Raw genomic sequence first — 22,470 nt, 5'->3', positions numbered from 1 at the left:
ACGCAATCAAGTAGTAAACTCACACAGGTGAGGTCGAACCACAGGGAATTGGACTAATTACTACTAAATTATACTATTAATTCTATCTGGTAAAAGAATACTTTTTATGAATTAAATAAAACAATGCAGAAAATTAAAACCAACAAAAGGAAGATTAATCAAGATAAGAAAATAGGGAGACGAATCCTGTTGTTAAGTTACCAATGTTAATTTAAATGCTATCCTTCTCTTGAAGTGAATGACAGATTATGAATTAACCTAGCTCTTTTCAGATCTTCTAGGTTCTAAATCTCATGCTCTCTAATTAATCTCTTAATTAAACTAACATGAAATCAGCATTAAGCAATAATCTATATGTCACAAAGGCTATGTAAATACTTTCGTTTCACATCAAAACCTAGACTATCCAATTTTAGCATTCTCAATTCTCACTTTTCAGATTTCGAATTGAGATCATAAAACATGTAAAAGGTGATCAATCTTGCACATGGAAATTAAACACAAATATGAATAGTATTCACAATCAAGATGGAGGAATGACAATTAATCATTAACTAGGAAAAACTTAAACAACATTCATCATTCTCCCTAAATAGGAGTTTAGTTCAAAACATCCATAATCAAATCCATAATTAACATTGAAATAGAAAAGAACATAGAAAAATTAAAGAGAAGAGAAAGAACTAGTTGAAGCAATCGATCCGAGTCGCCACAAGCCGCTCTTCTAGCCTCCTCCTTTGTTTCTAGGGTTCCAATTCTGAATCATCCCTAATTTTCACGAACCCTCACTATTTAAACCAATTCTCATCTTTAAAATTCGTGAAATTACGAAACTGCCCAAAAATCCCGTCACTGGGGTCCCCGTCGCGACTGGCAAAGCCCCCGTCGCGACGGGGTTAAACTTTGAAACTTCGAGATCCTCTCTGCCAGTTCCCGTCGCGGCGGCATGTTCCCGATCCGCGGCGGCATGTTCCCGCCGCGACTGGAACAGGCAGCGACACAAACTTTGGTTTTTCTTCTCGATTCTTTCACCACTTTTCCTCAATTCTTGTACATACTTTCTTTAAACACCCAAGGACCTGAAACAAAAGAATCAAGCGTAAAATAGCCCTAAAACTAGAAACAAAGAGTGAAAACTAACTGAAAATACGACCCGAAACTTAGACTAATTTTAGCCTAACAGAGATGGGGTTAGTAGCAATAACTCCAGGAAACTCATCCCCTCCTCCATTGACATTCACTTCCTCATTTTTAGATCCAAAAGAACTCTCAACTGACCTCAGAGAATTAATAAGCAATCGATATTTTTTACTAGGATCCAGCAGTTCATCATCGCTCTTTGAGGTCTCCAAAATATTCACTCCGCTTTCATCAACAAAGACATCCTTGATTTTCGTTTTATCAACCCCAACCAAGCAGCTCAGGCCATCACTCTCCGCCACGAAGGAGTTGTGCTTGTTTGAATTACCAAAAATATTTTTCCTTTTAGCACTAGATTTTGGGCCGCCAGTGGTAGATTTTCTCCCAAAAAATGGAAGGTTTGGGAACACCTCTCGGTTCATCAAGTTTAGGCTTCTTTAATTTTTGTATTGGGCCAAAGTTGGATCCACCAGAGCCCACATCCTCATGCGAAGCTCCAAATTAAATTGGCCACATGGACCACGTGCTTAGAGGGGAAATGTGACGTGTCCACATAATCCTTGTATGCAACATCATAGGCATTATCCCTCTGTTGTGAGACTACCCCTTCCATTCGCACATGTTCTGCTCTAGTTTGGCCAGCTGGACTCGCTGCCACCTCACAACTGCTTGGGCCACCATGGCCAACTTGGTTCTAATCAGAGGTCGAACCCACCCGACATCCTAATTGGCCTGTCGTGTCCGCCGCAACATTGTTCACCCTCTCAGTAGTTTTATCTTCCTTGTCCATCCTTTTGATATCCTGAAGATCCTCAACTTCCAACAAGGCAAAACCATTATCAAGTCGAGAACCATCCTTAAGCCATGGTCCGAACAATGGTACTGAACGACCATCATGCACGGACACCATTCGCTTCAAGGTAGAATAATCTTCTTTATTATTCTTTATAATCACACACTTATAGCAAAAAGTCGGTAATCGTTCATACTTAAAATGGCTCCAGATTTCTTGTTACCCAAAATCGGGAGGGAGACTCCCACGAGTAAAGGCATATTTAGGTTCAACCTAACTTGGAAGCGAAGAAAGTCGTTCGCTATAACCCCATTTTTCCTCACCTTATTTGCATTTAGGAGGGTACCCATTCTTTTGGCCATCTGGGTGAGACACTCATCAGTGAGATAAGGCATCAGGAGACCTTTTGCCTTAGCCAAATATCCAGTTTCGAGAGATCTGCCGACTCCCAATGGCCATCCTCAGAGAATTTTGAGACTAACAAAAACCCACTGCAAGGATTCCAAGGGCCATTTTTGAGGACGTATTTCACTTTGCACAGGTGGTTCAGGCCAAAAACAAAGATTTTAGGCTCCAGAGCTTGTAATCTCCAACCCGGACGGAGCTTCCACATTCTTGTCAAAACTTTCCTCAGAGTACCATGAGTCACTTCTTTTTTTGAGAAGAATTAACCCACCACCATCTTTGCGATAGTCTCTTGGGGCGTCACCAAGTCCGGCGCCACCTGAATAGAAAAGTCCTCCAAACAACAGTTCTCTGTTTTAGCTATCATCTCCGCCACCACGTTGTTATGCACTGACTCCATACCCACCACCCCCAGCAGACGGGCCACACAGAAGACAAAAAGACATGGAATTTGAGAATAACAAAATCTTACGAAAATAGAAAAAAGCTTGAGAATACGAAATCCATATATCAAGACCTAAACAAGGGAATTTTTCCTTCCAATCAAGGACAAAAGGGATATAATACCCTAAGACACCTAGTACAGTGCATGTGGGTAGCAGGCCACTACCCATGGCCATCGACCCACCGTACATGACCTACGCACCCACACCTGCATAGTACGAAGCCAGTATGTACGGAGAGAAAAGGTATTTGTAATATTGCATTCAATATATGCAAAACCAAATCCTGGTATAATTTTTTACACTATTTATTATTTAATTGTCTTTTGCTACATACAAAAATTATATATATTTTTTTAATTTTTTTTAGAATTAGAAACATATCACTTAAAATATTAGTTATGTCAATTTTTTAAATATTTCATGGGTTGTTGTGGGTTGTTTGTATATCTATATTAGTTTTGTTAAAATATTTTTTATTTTAAAGTTATGTCAATTTTTTAAATTTTTTATGGGTTGTTCTAGGTTGTTAGTATATAAGTTTTATTATGCAGTATATTTCTTTTTTATTCTCCGATATATTATTATTCTTAGATGATATTTATTTTTTATTTTACTATATATAATAGTGGTATATAATTTTATTATACATACATTTTAATATAAATATATATAATTTTATTGACATGTTACATATATTTAATTATTGTTTTTATATATTTTAATTGTATGACTATTATTTATCTTTTAAATAATATTTAATTTGTTTTTATTTTATTATATACAAGTAGTATATAATTTTATTGTAAATTGTATGGTATATATATTTTAATTATAGTATATAATTTAGTTAGCACGGTATAGATATTTGTTAGTAATATGATTTATTTATTATTATTGGTATATATATTTTGGTAAATGGTACATGTATTTTTTGTTGTACGATATATCATCTTCTTAAAATGATATTAGATTCTATTTTTTATTATATTTTTGTTAGCATAACATATAATTTTATTAGCATGCTATACATATTTTTTATTTTTATTTGTCGTTATTATATATATATTTTTATTGATGTATATATTTTTTATTGTATGGTGTATAGGTTTTATTGTTTAGTATATTATTTTATTTTAGATCAAGTTTAGTTTTTATTTTATTATACATAAATGTGGTATATAATTTTATATTTATGGTATAATTATTTTAATGGTTGTATATAATTTTGTTGAGTAATTTGCGGCATAAATACTTAAGTTTAACTCTTGATTGCAAGTAAATATCTAAATTTAATTTTTGGCAGCAATAATACTTAAATTATATTTGTAGAACTCTGTAGGTACAAAGTTGTTAAATGTTAAGTAAATTGCCATGTGATAATTCCTAATTGGTCCAGGTCACAAATTTTCATTTTTTTTCAAAAAAACTAATTTAAATATACCAACGTGAATAATGGCTTGAAATGTAACGGTCATGTACCTACAGAGTTCTGAAAATATAACTTAAGTATTATTACCGCCAAAAATTAAATTTAGGTATTTATTTACAATTAGAAGTTAAACTTAAGTATTTATGCCGCAAATTACTCTAATTTTGTTAGTATGGTATATACTTTTTAATACTATTATTTTATTTTATTTTTAATTATTGTAGATATATATTTTTTTATTGTAGATATATATATTTTGTTGTATGATATATATTTTATTGTATATATATCATTTATTTAAGATGATATTTAGTTTCTATTTTATTATATATAATTTTTTTTGGCATGGTATATATATTTTAATAGTGGTATATATAATTTTATTAGCATTATACAGTGATGTAATTTCGTGCGTGTTGTGCTGGCTCGACCCTTATTTATCCGTACTTTTCAAAAAATGGGTTGTGTCGTGCTGTGCCACATATAATATAGGTTGTGCCAATATTTTTAAAGGGTAGGCCCGACAAGGCCTGTAGGCCTGGTATTTTCGTGTCGTGCTCGGATTCGTGCTGTGCTTTGCTCGTGTTGGCCCGTATTTCTTAAACAAGCCAGCCTGTTTTCATATCCAGGCTAAAATTCATGCTTTTCTTTTTCATTCTTTTTACAATTACTAAATTGTATGTATATTTCAAAGTTTTAGCTATATTTATATATCTTTTGAACTATATTTTACAGATAATCATATAAAAAAAAATTAAAATCATTAAAATGAGTTATAAATATTCAAATTTTTATATCACACTCTATAAATAAATTAATATAATCTAATTTTTGTATGTTTTTAATAATTTTAATTATACAATTATAATATTCAGTATTATATTTAAGTTTTATTATTATTTTAATTTATTTATAATTAATAAATTCATATATTATTATTATTAATAAATTATAAGATTTTTTTAATATATCGTGTCGTATTTTTTGGGCTTATTGTGTGTCGTGTTTTTTGGACTAGTCTATTTGTGCTCGTGTTGTGCCTTTTGTACTTCTTGTGTCGTGTCGTGCCAATTTGTAGTATCGTGACGTGTCGTGTCCAAACCCGTATTTATTCGTGCTTAGTCGTGCTCGTGCCTTCCAGACTCGTGCCAATTTTGTATCGTGTCAAAAAACCTAACTTGTATTTACAACACTAATATTATATATATTTTTTTGAGTATTAACATACTAATTTTAGCTTTATTATAATTTATTTGTGGTATATAATTTTATTAATATGATATATTGATTTTTATTGCTTCTATATATCAACAACTGTTGTATATATTTAATAATATAATATATTTATTCGTTGTAGTTAAAATATTAATATTTAATATTAGTAAATTTATATAATTTAATTTTATTATTATATATTTTTAAAAAATGATGTGTAATAAATGTATTTTCATAATTTTAATTAATTAATTTATTAAATTTGACCTGCTAATTTTTTTTAAAAATAAACATTTACTTAACTAATCAATGTATTTAGGATAATTTTTCACCTAGTTCATAACTTGATATTTAATTCAACTAATAAGAATACAATGAGATATTATTTTTAATTTAGTTTTACATAATTTTTTTAATCATTAATTATTTTAATTTAACAATATTTTGAAACTCTAAATTTTATTTATTTTTTTTTAATTTTAAATTATTCACATGGTGTTGCTAATATGACAATTATTTAAACAATCACGTTATTATTTCATTTGTCACCTGCACAAAAAATTCATTTTACAACACCATCAATAATTCAGTAACCATTAAAATCTTAAACATGTCAACGGAAGAAGAGTTAGTTAGCTGTCTAAACTAACTTGTGGTTATGTTCTGTTATATTGCTGTAACAAACTTTCTGTTATTACTCTTGATTTGTTTTCCTTTACTGAACTCATGTATATAAACCAGAAGTCTTTGGCTTCTCAAAGCAATACACAGAATTCATTTCTTTCTCTGCTTTCGTTTTTCTCCCTTTGCATTCTTTAGATCTTTACATGGTATCAGAGCTGTTTCTTTCTTCTCTCTGTTTCTTCGTTTATTTTCTGCTTTCTTGAGCTTTCGTTCATGGCTGTCAATGGAGGTTCGTCTCAAAACAATGGCTCTACTCTTCCTCGATCTTCACCTGTCACTTTCTCACATTCTCTCTCGGTTCGACTTGATGAACATAACTACCTCCCCTGGCGGCATCAGGTGTTTGCTGCAATTAAAGGAAGTCGACTTCAGCATCATCTTGATTCCACCAGAACTCCTCCCCAATTTCGCTTTAATGAAGATCGCCAGCAAAATCGTCCTTCACCTGAATATGAAACTTGGGATCAACAGGACAGCATTCTAGTTTCTTGGTTACTCTCTTCTATGTCTGAGAAAATCCTCACAAGAATGGTTGGGTGTGAATCGGCTGCTCAAATCTGGGACACATTGCGCACCTACTACACTGCACTAAACCGAGCCAATGTTGGCAAGTACAAAATCAACTCAGAAATTCAAAGATGAAGGGCTCTCTCAATGATTTCTTGCTGAAAATCAAAACTCTAGTGGATCTTCTTGCCTCCATTGGGCATTCTATGTCAGCTCAAGATCACATAGAGGCTATTTTCAATGGCCTTTCCAGTGAATACAATGTATTTGTTACATCAGTCAACACTCGTCTGGACGAATACACAGTTGCAGAAATTGAAGCACTTCTCATGGCTCAAGAAGTCAGATTGGATAAAGATTCGGAGGATCTTGATATTGCCAAACCAGAAGCAAATTTGGCTCTTACTAAACCCTTCTCAGGTGGCAGAGGTACATTCTCTACTCACTATTATCCATCTTATAACACTCCATCTCAATCTTCCATGTTCAGGGGTTCTCCTGGTTTTTATTCTACCAATCACCCTCCCCCTGGCTTTGGAACTCATCAACACCATGTTCAGACTAGAGGACCTCCTCTTGGCCGTGGACAAATGCAACAGAATAGAGGTGGTAGTGTGCAGGGTCGTGGCCAGTACTCAGCTTGGGGACAAAAGATTCAGTGCCAATTGTGTCACAAGCGGGGTCACACTGCTCAAAAATGCTTCTATAGGTTCGATAAGTCATTTACGGGCCCCGAGACTTTTCAAAGCTTCAATGGCAGTGCCAATCTTGCTGAATGTTCTCACCTATATGCCTCTCCTGAAGTGGTTCAAGACAACAGTTGGTATCCTGACTCAGGTGCTACCCATCATCTCACACCTAATGCCCAAAATCTGATCTACTCAACTGAATATACTGGAGATCAACAAATTCACATGGGTGATGGCTCTGGCCTTAATATCCAAAGCATTGGTAAGACCTTTATTCTTTCTCCTTTCCATTCTCAACAACTTGTCTTGAGTAATCTTTTACATGTTCCTCATATAACCAAAAACCTTCTTAGTGTGTCTCAATTTTCCAAAGACAACAAAGTCTATTTTGAGTTTCATCCTTCTCACTGCTGTGTCAAAGATCAGGTCACTCTGAAGACCTTGTTGGTTGGGAAGCTTGATTAAGGTCTCTACAAATTTGATTCTGTCCAACTCCAAAGTCTTGCACATACCAAAAGGAGCACCATGTCCCAATCTGAGTCCTCACTACAATCTGTTCAAAGTCACAAAGATCAATGTAACAGTATTACAATACCCCCAAGAAACTCTCTATTTTCTCTATGGCACAATAGACTAGGACATCCTAGTGCCAAAATTGTACAAAGTGCATTGTCTTCTTGTAATATCATATTAAGTAATAAAACTGATGCAAACTTTTCTGATCTTTGTGCTGCTTGCTGTCTAGGGAAACACCACAAATCTCCTTTTCCAAATTCCACCACTGAATATAATGAACCTTTACAGCTATTGCATTCAGATCTGTGGGGTCCTGCCCCTATTGTCTCATCTAGTGGCTATAAATATTACATTAGTTTTATTGATGCCTACTCTAGACACACGTGGATACACATGTTAAGAACAAAATGTGAGGCTTTACCAACCTTTATCACTTTTAAAGCCCAAGTTGAGTTACAACTTGGATACAAAATAAAAAAACTTCAATCTGATTGGGGTGGGGAGTATCAAGCTTTTACTAAACTTTTAAATGAACATGGGATTATTCACAAGCTGTCATGTCCTCACACACATGAGCAAAATGGTGTAGTTGAACTTAAACATAGGCACATAGTGGAAAGTGGTTTAACCTTGTTAGCTCAAGCATCCTTACCTCTCAAATATTGGGATGAGGCTTATCGTTCTGCTATTTTTCTTATTAATAAAATGCCTACACCCAAATTAAATCTTAGTACACCTTTGGAAACACTTTTTCAAGTTAAACCCGATTACAATATGTCAAGGGTCTTTGGATGCTTGTGCTATCCTAATCTTAAGCCTTATAATAGGGTTAAACTCAATTATAGGTCAACTCCATGTGTTTTTCTTGGGTATAGCTTATCTCATAAAGGGTACAAATGTTTGTCTAAGGAGGGTAGACTCTATGTTTCACGTGATGTACTTTTTGATGAGCACATCTTCCCATTTGCACATACTGTCTTTTCCACTAAAACACCTTCTCACTCTTCTACTTTACCTACTGGCATAACACCTTTTCCTCAAAATACTTCTCATGGACCACCTACAGTACAAGCTACACCTAACCCGTGTCCCACTTCTCATGTTCAGTCATCTCATATCAGTGTTAATCCTCTTTCTTGTGTACCAACTGTTGCATCTGCTCCACAACATACTTTACAGCCTGACATTACTGTATCACTTCAGCAAGCCATTCCTCCACCCGTTACTGCTGACAACACTCAGCCAACTACAGCACAGCCTACTGTACCTACTGGTTTAACATCAGACACTTTGTCTGGACCAAGCCCCACTCCTATTACCAACAATCAGCATCCTATGTGCACTAGGAGTAAGTCTGGGATTCGAAAACCAAGAGTATTAATGGCTTCATTATATCCCAAGACTATTACTGAAGCTATGCAAAATGAGAAATGGCTTCAAGCCATGAATGTGGAACGAGTTGCATTAATCAAAAATAGAACTTGGATTCTTGTTAATCTTCCTGAAGGTAGAGAACCTATAGGTTGCAAGTGGGTCTATAGAATTAAAGAGGATGAAGAAGGCAATGTTGTTCAATACAAAGCAAGACTTGTGGCCAAAGGTTATCATCAACAAGAAGGGTATGATTTTAATGAAACTTTCAGTCCTGTTATTAAGCCAGTCACCATTAGAATTGTGTTAACTATTGCTCTCACCAAAGGTTGGACAGTTAGGCAGCTAGATGTCAATAATGATTTTCTAAATGGTGACTTGCATGAAGAAATTTATATGGTGCAGCCACCTGGTTTTGTTGATCCTACTGCTCCTCACAAAGTGTGCAAACTCCAAAAAGCTCTCTATGGATTGAAGCAAGCACCAAGAGCATGGTTTGAAAAATTGTCCTCTGTTTTACTTGCTCTCGGATTTGCTTCTGCAAAAACTGATCATTCCCTTTTTGTCAAGTTTGATTCTTCTTGTTGCTTGTATGTGCTTGTGTATATTGATGATATCTTGATCACAGGTTCGAATCCCACCAAAGTTTCCTCCTTGATAACCAGGTTACATCAATCCTTTGCACTTAAGGATCTTGGCACACTAAATTACTTCCTTGGTATCAAGGCTTTGTCAACAGAGACCGGTCTCATTCTGTCTCAAAAGAAGTATATTCAAGATCTCTTGTGTAAAGCTGAGATGCAAGGAGCCAAAACGCATAGCACACCCATGAATAGTGGATTAAAACTGTCTAACTTTGGCAGTGATCCTGTGCTTGATCCTACTCAATACAGGTCTACAGTGGGAGCCTTACAATATGCAACTATTACAAGACCTGACATTGCCTTTAGTGTCAACAAGGTATGTCAGTTCATGCATAATCCTCTTCAATCTCATTGGGTTGCTGTTAAAAGGATTCTCAGGTACTTAGCAGGAACTCTTGACTATGGTCTCCATTTGCACAAAGTTTCCAATTTTCACCTAGAAGCCTATTGTGATGCTGACTGGGCAGCTGATCCTGATGATAGACAATCCACAACAGGTTTTTGTGTTTTCTTTGGTGAAAATTTGATCTCTTGGCAGTCCAAAAAGCAGCCTACGATTTCCAGGTCCTCCACAGAAGCAGAGTTTAGGAGTCTTGCTGCTGTGGTATCAGAAATCTCTTGGTTACGATCCTTACTATCTGAACTTCATGTTCCTCCTATGATTTGGTGTGATAATATTAGTTCGGTCATGTTAGCTGCCAATCCCATTTTTCATGCACGAACAAAACACATAGAAATTGATCTATATTTTGTTCGTGACAAAGTCCTTAACAAAGAAATTCAAGTCCAACATGTACCTACTGAGCATCAAATTGTCGACTGTCTTACAAAGCCTATATCAAGCAATAGGTTTCCTTACTTAAGGAGCAAACTCAGTGTCTCTTCATCAGAGGACACTTCGTTTGAGGGGGGCTGTCAAGGGAAGAAGAGTTAGTTAGCTGTCTAAACTAACTTGTGGTTATGTTCTGTTATATTGCTGTAACAAACTTTCTGTTATTACTCTTGATTTGTTTTCCTTTAGTGAACTCGTGTATATAAACCAGAAGTCTTTAGCTTCTCAAAGCAATACACAGAATTCATTTCTTTCTCTGCTTTCGTTTTTCTCCCTTTGCATTCTTTAGATCTTTACAAAACAACCTTTCTCTAAATTAAATTATATAAGAATAGCGCCGCATCAATAGTAATATGATATATTTTTAGTATTTGTCAAATATATATAATTTTTTGTTTTTATACATGTCTACTATTTTTGTTTTTTAGTTAGATTTTTACAAAACAATGTTAATCTTTTTATTGCAAGAACATAGCACCAATTATATTTTTATATAAAAAAATAAAAATAAAAAGTTTAAATTCGAACAAATATTAAGAAAATTGTAGATGTTTTTGTAAAAATTTTATTATTTTTTGGATATTTATAAAATATGTATGCTTGGTGGTTAAGGTTAATTGCACTAAATATTTGAGGGTGTAATTAGTAAATCTTAATTACTTTTACAATTTTGTGTAATTATTTTGCAAAATAAATATACAAAATCTAATAGTTATTATAAATTACAATTATTATTATTTTTTGGGGTTAATTGTGTTAAAACCCTTAATACTTTTATTTTTCTAGCAATTAAACTCCAAAATTTATTTTTGGCGGCAAAATCTCCAAAACTCGTGGTCAGTTAGCAATTGAGTTATTCCATCCAATTTTGTCTGCTGAGATGCTGGATTATCCACGTGTACACAATTTACACGTAACATAATTTTATTGGTCCATATAATTAATTATTAAAAAATATATTAATTTAAAATTAAAAAAATCACAAAACACAAAAACATTTTTTTTTCTTTTCTTCCACTATCTTGTCTTCATATTTCTTTTTCCAAATTTTGTTTCCTTCATTCTTCAAACATATTACCACCACTAGCACCACCACCACCAACCTCAACAAAACCACAACTGCCCACCACCACCACCTCAACATTTTTTTTCAAATCCAAACACAATCAAAGAAACCCAAACACTAAATACTTGTCACAATCTAAGATCTAAATTTCACCAAAACAAACAAACCCAAATCAAATCCATAATAAAAAATCTCAAATCCAAAGAAAAAAAAGAAGAGAAAATCTAGAGATATGGAAGGTGAGAAAGAGAGATTTTACTCAACGCCGAGGCCATCGTCGGAGAACCACTGTCGAACCACCATGCGCGGTGCTGCCTAGGTTTGACAGTGATAAAATGAATAGTGAACCGTGGGATCAAGAAGCCCATTCCAAGGAGGACACGCATCTAAACCCTATTTATCAAGAGGAGGTTGAGAAGCCACTAAATCAGAGTCGAATATCTCGGACTCCATGGATTTCGGTGAACATCAAAATTCGATTTTAATGATCTTCAAGCTCGACCTTTAGAGGGGTTTTGTTCTCCAAGAGCTCCTGAGCTCAACCATATTGCTTACCGTTAAAAATAGTGCCACAATAATGTTGAAAAATTGATTGAAGGATTTCACAACCGCGATTTTGACTGGGCAGATCTCCTCCTTAGCATCTCGTGTTAGGTAGGGCTTGTGAGGGTGGAGGTGTCATCTAAGTCCGCTAGTGTGTGTTACCGGCGTGAGAAGAGACGAGAGAGAGAGAGAGAGAGGTTGCCGACAAAGGGGAAGAGAAGTTGTAAAGGTTGGGGGGAATGAGAGTGAAAGATGGTTTAGGAAATTAGGTTTTTTTTATGTTGATATTATTTTATTTTTATTAATTAATTTTTTGGTTTTTTTTATTTTTTTTGAATGATTTATTTTTAGTTTTAAATTAATTTATTTTTATATTTTTTAATAAATAATTATATAGACCAATAAAATTACGTGTAAATTATGTACACGTGGACAATCTAACATGTCACTTAACGGATGAAATTGGATGGAAAAGCTCAATTACTAACAGAGCACGAGTTTTGTGGGTTTTATCGCCAAAAAATGAATTTTGAAAGTTAATTGCTAGAAAAGTAAAAGAATTAAAGGTTTTACCACAATTAATCCTATTTTTTTTAATAAAATATTCATGAATATTTTATTAACGTTAGAATGTCAATCAAAAATCTAAAGATTTACATAAAGTTCGTTAACCCCAACAATTAAACTCTTATCTCATCATGTGATAATGCAAGTTTAGCAAAATTATGAGCAATATGATTCGAAGAACGATCACAAAACATAAACTTAACCAAGGATAAAATATGATGAAGCACCAAATCAAGTTCAACTTAACAAAATTCTATTTTACAAAGTAAGAGAGCTTTATAATCAGTCTCAACTTCCACCTCATTGCCCTAAATTTCATCCTTCTATTTTCCACACTAAACCACAACAACCAAAGTCAAAGTAAACATTTCCATTTCAATCTTTTGTTGTTTGGAGTTTGGTTCATTCGTTATTATTAATGCAGTATAATTTCTCTTTATTATTACAATATTTTAAAAAAGTTATATGTATTTTCAATTTTCGAAAAAAATTAATTATTTTCAATTTTTATGAGTTATAATTTAATATTCACTTCTTTTGTTTAAATTTTTAATTGTACGATATGGGATTCGATCTCAGCTACTCCACATAGGCACCCTCCAATTGATTTACTTCATGCATATTACAATTTGGAAGGAGAAACCCAACCTAAAACTAAACTATTTTGTTTAAAAGGTAAAATTATAATAAATTGATTCTAATTTCTAAGTGCAGTGGAGTAACATTTTCATTTCGATAATTATCCCAATTCTCATTTTAATTTTGATAGCTTTGAGTTTTGTGTTTGAAGATGTGAATGTGATAAATGAGCTTAGATAGAGCAACAATAAGTGGACATATGTTCTTCAAGAGCTTTGAGTAAGAATGCTCGTTGTACGAGCTGTATCGCTCGACTTTACCCTCGTCGGGTTGAATGTGTTCTTCCTCTTCGAGCGCCTTCTGGGTTGGTTGGATTGCTCAGCTAAGACATTTAGAAGATTCATGATGTCTGCTCAAGCAAAGAAAGATGAAAGGTTAGAAACATGAAACATACAAGGTAAATAATATTAAGGTTGGAACTGTATCGAACGAGTATTCTACGAAATGGCGGCACTTCTTCCATGTCTTCCATTATCTGCATATAACTGATACAATAAACAGTTCTTTCAACAATCTTTGAATCTTTTGTGACAAAGTTTTGGTGAGAGATAACAATGTATGACTGAATCATTGTCAAAACTTACATTGCCACTACAAAATGTTTCAAAAATGTTGTAGATTAGGCTGAATCATAACAGAATTTTCATTTTCAACGGCATAAATATGACTGACAAAAAAGAAAATCTGTATAAGTAACAATAGAGAGGACAATAGGGATCATTTCAGTATCACTTATTTGCGATGAGCCTCGAGATCTGACAGCGGCTTCGGTGGTTTGTTCTTCTTTTGCTGATATTTGGCATATGAATACCATACCCCGCCAGCGGTGTTGATGACTAAACCAGTCACATTCAAGCCATGCACTTGAACCCCTCCAAGTAGGACAAAGCCAAGGGTCTACAAAGAACATGAAAGCATGAATTAAATTTAATTGTGGTCATAAATATTTTATATGAACTAAACACAATCACATGATATGTTCCCTGAAATATAAAAGCAAGCAAGAACTTTAATGGTCACAAGGATCTGGTCTTCAAGTGGTGTTTAATTCTTCTTTTATTTAAATGTTTGAAATTGAAACCACAACATTATTGAAGTAGCATAGTCAAGAGTACATACCGTGGACCCGACCCCTTTGAGGACTCCTACAATGGTTGTCGTTAGAGCTGAGTTGACTATGGTACATAGAAACATGGTGAAGTTGAGAGCAATGCCCATCACCAATGAAAGAATAAGTATCACCAAAAAATAAAATGAATTACTCTGCCAAAAAGAAAAAGAAAGAAGTATTATCAGCTTCATGTATAAATGTTACAGAAGGTTAATTTATTAAAATTCTAATGACATAAAAGATGGAAACATCCATTTTCTCCAAGAATTCACTTACATTATCCAACTTTGTTCACAAATTATGCTCTCTATGTTTAAGGAATTGCAAGCAATATTCAAAATCTTATACATAAACGTATCGTTTCTAACTACCACAGTTCGGCTTTGAGCGAGTTTCTAATCATATATATTAAATTATAATAAACAAAATAGAAAACCCAGAAGCCTATTGTGATTTATCAACTAGAAAATCGAGTGCAAATTGAGTTCCTTAATCCGTTGTGCTCTAGGCTCAAGCAGTATTCACTTCCCACACAGTGAGTAAGGAAATGTAAATAATAAACAAAATCAGTAATGATTCTGACCTTTGCAAGTAGTATCGATATAGAATTCGGGAATTCTCCTGTAGCTATGATGAGGAACAACAAGAATGGAATAGACAAAAAGCTGTTATAAAACATGATCTCAACTGATGATAGCCCATCTTCTGCACCAGACTTCTCCACCAACACAAGGTACATAGTCTGCAGTTAAAAATAAATTCAGTATTGGTTCTAGGTGCACAATTTAGGTGTACGAAAATATCGTATAAATTCACGGTCAGGAAAAAAAAAACACGAGAGATCGAGACCAAACCTGAAAAAACACAGATATAAAGGCCATGCTATATCCGAAAAGGTCAAAGGAAAAGTCTCCCAATGCAGCTATGACAACCCCAGCCGCAGTAAGAAGTACTGAAAGGATGACCTGAATTTGAACACAGCCAAAAGCTTTAATTACATTGCAACTTGCCAAACATGTCAGGATTATGCCTATTGTATTCTGAGAACATCTATACTGTCAACAATAAAAATTGGTGATGCTAAAATTAAAATTAAAGGGAAGCCATTTGCATAGGCTCTCATATAATTGGCCCATTTCCCATGACAAAACTAATTAAATCCTGCAAGCATTTTCATGCCTGAGCAGAATTTGTATGGGTACATGTTAAAATCATCTGATTTATCATTTACTAACCCAAGACTTTACAAGAAAATTTGATTGAGAAGCAAATTATATCTAAAAGAAAAAGAGTTGTGTCAATCCATCCTGACATTAATGTATATCTTTTATATTAAAACAAAGGGTAAATAGTGGCATAAGTACCCAAAGTTTTATGTTTGTAAGCGGCATAAACCCAATGTTTATTTTTAGCGTCATAAGTACTCAATGTTTGTAAAACTGTAATTTTTTTCTAATTTTTTCAATACACACTCTGTTATTGTCTTAAACATGATACATATAAGGCCTAAATTCTTGATTATTGGGTCTAGATAGAAATATGTAGTATCACAGTTACTTCCAAATGTTCTTCTAATAAATTTAAAACAAAGTCTATACATACAAAATTTGAAGAAAATTACAGTTTTACAAACATTGGGCACTTATGCCGCTAAAAATAAACATTGGGTTTATGCTGCTTACAAACTAAAGGAACAGTAAATAATAAATATACAAAAAGCCTTAAGAGGTTTGAAATTGCATTTACAGGAGAAAAGAGGCACACTCCTTTTCTTCCTTTTAATGTTTCGAACAATCACCACCTTCCACATATGATATGAGTAACTCCTTAGTCCTACTTTCTCCAATCTAGTCATTGTAATCCCATGACATATTTCACAATTGACAACATTCCATATTTACACAAAGTGAGAATATAAATTTTCTTAGATACACCTGTACAAACAACCTAAACAGAATTGAAAATACACTACAACTTGATAAGGGTCCAAGCATCATAACATACTTGTGTTGTAGGTCTTCCCTTTCCTGAGAAGAACCCGGCAATCAAAACCGCGAGTGGTGTGAGTCTCTTTATAGCAATGTACATAGGAATATTAACTCCCTTCAAGCTTGCCAAGGCAAATGCCACATTAGCATTATAGAATAATGACACTGGAAGAAGCTTCTTGGCAGTTGACATCTCTAATCCTTTAGCTTTTGTATACCCTGATCTTCGACCAGAGTATATAAGAGCCGCAGTGGCCAATTGCTACCCCAAAAAAATAGAGAGAAAGACAGAAATTAATGACTCTTAAACTTTGAATTTTCAATAAATAAGTACAGTTTTTCAAAATTGAAAGATTACTGTCTGTTTCATAAGTAAGTACCTGCACAGTGAGAAGTGTCATTGAATATGAATATTGCATAAGAATGGCTTTGTTGATAAAGACCATGGCCATGGAAGCAACCCCATATGACAAAGCAGCAAACAAACTATGAAAAATCACAAAGTAAATAATTCATTAGTATTGATAAACGAAACTTAATTGAGTTAAGAAGCAAAAACATATAATTTAAATTAACTAACCTCAAAAACTGACTAGATTCCGGATCACTACGATTCTCCATGGCCAACCAAAGAATTCAAACTGACCCAGATTCAAATTTCAAACCCAATATCTCTATCAATGTTTCTGAAACAAGATAAGATTGAAAGAAACATAAAGTTAAAATCTTTTTAACATATTCTACGAATCAAGACAAACCCAGATCATAAAAACGAAATAAGAATCATGGGATCCAACAGAAACGACAAAATCCAGAAGAAAACATAAGAAAAATGAAAAATTCACCTGGTTTAGCATTTACATGACGTTGTTGGGATTGAAAAGAAATGACGGGAAAAGGGGGAGTGAAAGTGGTAGAGAGAGAGAGTGTGTGAAGATTGGTTGCGTGGACTGTGGTATAGTAAAATAAATAAAATAGTAGAAATATAGTAATAGAAAATTGAGAGTGAAGAAGTGATGAAAACAGCTGGCGAAAATGATCTTCACCATTGCCATAGCCATCAACATCAAGGTGCCTCTGTTTTATTCTTGCTCCTTTTTTCTTTTTTGGAGTTTGTAATAGGGAAATTTGATTTTCTATACTTAAAAGTTTTAAAAATTTGTTTTTTAGACTATTACATTTTACACTATAAAAAATATGACACTTTTTTCAAAACCCCAAAAATACCCTCTCTATCTACTTTGTCTCTCTCTCGGACCGAAAAAAAAAAAATACACATGGTCCGATGGTCGGACCACATGGTCCGATGGGGTCCGACCAATCGGACCCATCGGACCATGGGTCCGACCATCGACCAATGTATCTCTCTCTTCGTTTTCCTAAAAAAAAAAAAAAAAAAAATGCATAAGGTCCGATGGTCGGACCACATAGTCCGATGGGGTCCGACCCATCGGACCATGTGGTCCGACCATCGGACCTTATGCTTTTTTTTTTTTTTTTTTTTTTTTTTCCGTTCGTTCTCGGATTATCTGGGTTGTTCTCCTTATAGGCTGAGGTTGGTGAGAAAGAAATAGAGAGAGATATAGAAGAAAGAGAGCAAAGCAAAACTAGATTTGTTTGGTTTACAAGGACCCAAGCATTATTGGCGGTGGCAGTTTTGTCCCTCAATGGAGATAGAGGATTGTGGGGATTTTTTTTTTTTTTTTCTCTCTCGTTTCTTTATCTTGTTCAGAAAAGAAAATAAAAGAAAAGGCTTTGGAAAGAGTCCATCTATGGACTGTGTCATGTTTTCTCTATTTCCCACATCTTCAACCCAAAAACAACAATTTCTTTTTTTTTTTCCATTAATTTTCCTACTACTGCTAGGTGCAGAAGCCTCTGAATTCCACTGCACAAGGGTGTGCCAGGATTTTTAATCAAGTACTCTACAGGTGTGCCAGGATTTTCCATTAATGTTTTTTTTTTTTTTTTTTTTTTTTTTTGTTTCAATTTGAGGAAAACGAAGAGAGAGAGAGGCACATCGGTCCAATGGTCGGACCCATGGTCCGATGGGTCCGATTGGTCGGACCCCATCGGACCATGTGGTCCGACCATCGGACCATGTGCATTTTTTTTTTTCGGTCCGAGAGAGAGAAAAAGTTGATAGAGGGGGTATTTTTGGAGTTTTGAAAAAAGTGTCATATTTTTTATAGTGTAAAATGTATTGGTTTAAAAAAAAAAAATTTAAAACTTTTAAGTATAGAAAATCAAATTTCCCTTGTAATACAAGCTTTTTATATTTTTTGGTATCTAAATAATTTACTTTTAATTTTGTATCGGATGGTGTGTATTATAAATATATTGAAAATTTTTAAATAATTTGAAGTGTGAAAAATAAATTATTTTGAATACCAAAACAGTTAGGAATGCATCGGTGCATCTATTTTAAGGAGGTGCATTGTTGAATTATTTCAAATACCAAACAATCTATTTCACATGTGTATAAAATAAAATAGTCACGCATGGAATACACTATTTGAATACCAAAACAGTTAGGGATGCATCAGTGCATCCATTTTAAGGGGTGCATTGTAGAATTTTCCAATAAAATTTAATATAAATTTGTTTTATTTTATGTGTGTGTAGAATAAATTATTTTACAATTATTTTTTATAATTTAAATTATTTTAAATTTACAAAATATTATTACCCTCATGTATCATTTTTTAATTTTTTTTTTTAAAAATTTATAGTTTGGGTTCTTCTACTAGTTGCTAATGTGATATGATTTCTATGTGGGTTGTTATACAAATTTTAGTTGTAATTTATGTTGCTACATTCGTTGTTACGTGAGTTTCTATCCCTATTATTAATAAATATAGTAATTAGTATGTAGGGTAATATAACAAAAATTAAATTAAAATTATTTAGAAGCCAAACATATAAAAATAAAGTTATTTTCTTTTCTTCTTATTTTTTCTTCTTCTTCCTTTGATGGCCATACCAATCACCACTCTCACTCCACAACCACCACCATTATCATACCCACCACTATTATCACCATAACCACCACACCATCTCCATTATCACCACCACTATCATACTATAACCACCACACCACACCATTGTTATTATTCGCACCACAACCGACCACCTTTAGCACTACCACTGTCACACCACAATCACTGCCATTATCACCATCACCGTCACAGCACAACTCCCACCATTATCACCACCACCGTCACACCATAACCACCACTACTGCCATTTCCCCTAAATTAAACAAACAAGTAAAACAAATTAGAGCAAACACACATTCTTTTCGTCCAAAACAAAAAAAAATATTTGAAAGTCCAAATGACTTTGGAGAGATGGCGAGAGAAAGCGAAAGGGAAATCGAAAGAAGGCGGTGATGGCGAGAGAAAGTGAAAACCAGTGAGCCCCAATTGAAGAACCATCTACATCTTCCCTGTCAAAACAATCAAAAGAAGGCATCAACAATGTAATTTTGGTGGTTTCAAGGGTTGGGGATCTCGAATTTAAGGTTTTGAGGTTCTAGGTTGGGGCTTCGTCGCTCCAAGGTCTCGGGGTTCTCTGGATTTTCGGGTACTAGGTTGGGGCTTGTCGTCGGTCGGTAGTGCTGTAAATACAGGTCAGACTTTTGTACACGACACGAAATTGGCACGAGCATAACTAGGCACGGAGAATACGAGCTTGGGCATGACACGGCACGATGCTACAAATCGGTACGACACGATACAAAAAATATGTCCTTAAGCACGAGAAGCACAAAAGGCACGACACTTAAGCATGAATACACTAGCCCGAAAAGCCCGACACACGACAAGCCCAAAAAACACGACACGACATATTATAAAATCTTATAATTTATTAATAATAATAATAATAATAATAAGATATGAATTTATCAATTATAGATAAGTTAAAATAATAAAAAAAAAACTTAAATATAATACTGAATATTATAATTCTATAATTAAAATTATTAAAACATGAAAAACTAATATTATATACTAATTTATTTATAGGGTGTGATATAAAAATTTGAGTATTTATAGGTAAATATTCAAATTCTAATGATGTTAATAATTTTTTATATGATTATCTGTAAAATATTATTCAAAAGTTATATAAATATAACTACAACTTTGAAATATACATATAATTTAGTACTGGTAAAAAAATATAAAAAAGTAAAGCACGAATTTAAGCCTGGATATGAAAATGGGTTGGCCTATTTAAGAAATACGGGTCGGCACAAGTAAGGCACGGCACGTCCAAGCACGACACGAAAATACCGGGCCTACCCTTTAAAAATGATGGCACGACACGACCAGGACTGGACACGACACAACCTACATTTTTCTGTGGCATGGAACGACCCATTTTTTTGAAAAGTACGGATAAATACGGATCGGGCCAGCACAGCACGCACGAACTTACACCCATTTTTTGAGAGATTCTCTCATAAATATCAGTAATCGAATTCAGCTATAGATATTTATTTATTTAAATAATTAAATATAATTTAATTAAAGTGTTTTAACTACTATAAATAGAAGCCTGATTTGATAAATTAGATACACACTTTGACATGCCTATTTTTGAGAGAGAGAGAGAGAGAGAGAGAGAGAGAGAGAAAATTGTTTTTCTCTCAATTGTTCTTGCCCATGTGTTGAGAACTCAACAAGAACAACATTATATACTTTATCCAAATAGCCCACACTAGTTCTTGTGTGTGGTCAACCGATTTGGAAGACACTAGTGTGAGTTCAATTGCATCATCCCCATCATTTGGATTAAGGATACAACATACGAGAAGTTTCAAGGATACTCTGATAGTCTTCAAGAGGTATATGTTCTAAACTTGTATTTTTATGTTTTGATTTAATGTACACACATTTGGAGATCTATTGGGTTATGATACAATGATAATCAGTAATACAAAATTCTTCCGTTGTGTACCTAATTTAGTACCATAAAACCAACAATGACCCCAATCAGAAAAAGTGGCGGCAAAACTCCCATCCGTGATGATTTCATTGCACCCAATTCCTTTTCGCTGTTAAATGTCACTTAGGTTCGTTAAGTACCAACTAAGAGACACATGACTATATTTTAATGGGCTGCATGTTATTTAATTACTGAAGTATTCAAAAACTATTTTAAAATATATTTAATTAGTTAAAAAAATATGAAATAGCATGGCAGATTTCAAAGTAAATTTAGTGGCCCCAAAGTAAAAATGTTCGTTTGGTAGATTTCAAATAATTGGATTCCATCCAAGTTTAATTTGAATATGCATGGTATGCTTACTGATGGCCTTTGTCTTTTATGTGACTCCTAGGAGGAGACTACTCATCATACTTTGTGGGGATGTTCTTCTCTTTCTCAATGTTGGAAACTTTGTGAGTTTAACCTTGGAGATTCTTTTGTCACTTGTACTAATTTTATTAGTTTTATTTATCTATTTTTGGATCCTATGCCTAATTCTCAAGTGGAGTTAGCCCTTGTTATCATGTGAAGATTCTGGTATAAGAGAAATAAAATGGTACATAATAACTATTTGATGTCTCCTGAGTTGGTGGTTAATTGGGCTCGTGCTTTCCTGAGTGATTACCAAAAACCTTTTTTGGGTTCCAATGAGATTAGTTGTCAGAGATCTCTTGGGATGTCATGCCTATTTCCTCTCCTCCTATTGAGCATTGTTGGGCACCTCCTTTTACGAGTTGTTTAAAGATCAATATTGATGCGTCTTTAGACTTGGAAGGTAGTTTCTGTGGCATGGACATGGTTATCTGTGACGTTCATGGAGTTGTTTATGCCTCGGTTGTTTGGCACGTGATTGGTTTTTTTTCAAGTTGAAGTAGCTAAAGCTCTTGCTT

At 34.0% G+C, this 22,470-nt stretch overlaps 1 protein-coding gene across 1 annotated transcript; it reads right to left on the bottom strand.

The window, feature by feature from the left end:
• Window positions 1-13,924: 13,924 nt before the first annotated feature.
• On the bottom strand, window positions 13,925-17,658 carry LOC115717300 (UDP-galactose/UDP-glucose transporter 7). Its single transcript, XM_030646270.2, has 8 exons — window positions 17,431-17,658; window positions 17,166-17,271; window positions 16,966-17,071; window positions 16,602-16,847; window positions 15,452-15,562; window positions 15,181-15,339; window positions 14,606-14,749; window positions 13,925-14,383 (listed from the first exon to the last, which is right to left on the bottom strand). Exons 2-8 carry the CDS (start codon window positions 17,204-17,206, stop codon window positions 14,219-14,221), a joined length of 972 nt encoding a protein of 323 aa, XP_030502130.1. The 5' UTR covers window positions 17,207-17,271; window positions 17,431-17,658; the 3' UTR covers window positions 13,925-14,218.
• Between the last annotated feature and the right edge of the window lie 4,812 nt (window positions 17,659-22,470).

This window comes from Cannabis sativa, chromosome 5, assembly GCF_029168945.1.
Source record: "Cannabis sativa cultivar Pink pepper isolate KNU-18-1 chromosome 5, ASM2916894v1, whole genome shotgun sequence".
Taxonomy (NCBI): domain Eukaryota; kingdom Viridiplantae; phylum Streptophyta; class Magnoliopsida; order Rosales; family Cannabaceae; genus Cannabis; species Cannabis sativa.
Note: the sequence above shows the minus strand (reverse complement) of the source record. Positions and strands in the feature narration are given on the sequence as shown.

Bases quoted from the DNA above. Each gene is read 5' to 3' on its own strand.
- LOC115717300 (XM_030646270.2), bottom strand. From the start codon at position 17,206: ATGGAGAATCGTAGTGATCCGGAATCTAGTCAGTTTTTGAG. The intron at 15,340-15,451 runs GTTTGGTCTCGA...TTTTAACTGCAG, and splicing joins TTATATCTGTGTTTTTTCAG to ACTATGTACCTTGTGTTGGT. The intron at 14,384-14,605 runs GTATGTACTCTT...TGTTCTTTGTAG, and splicing joins TCAAAGGGGTCGGGTCCACG to ACCCTTGGCTTTGTCCTACT.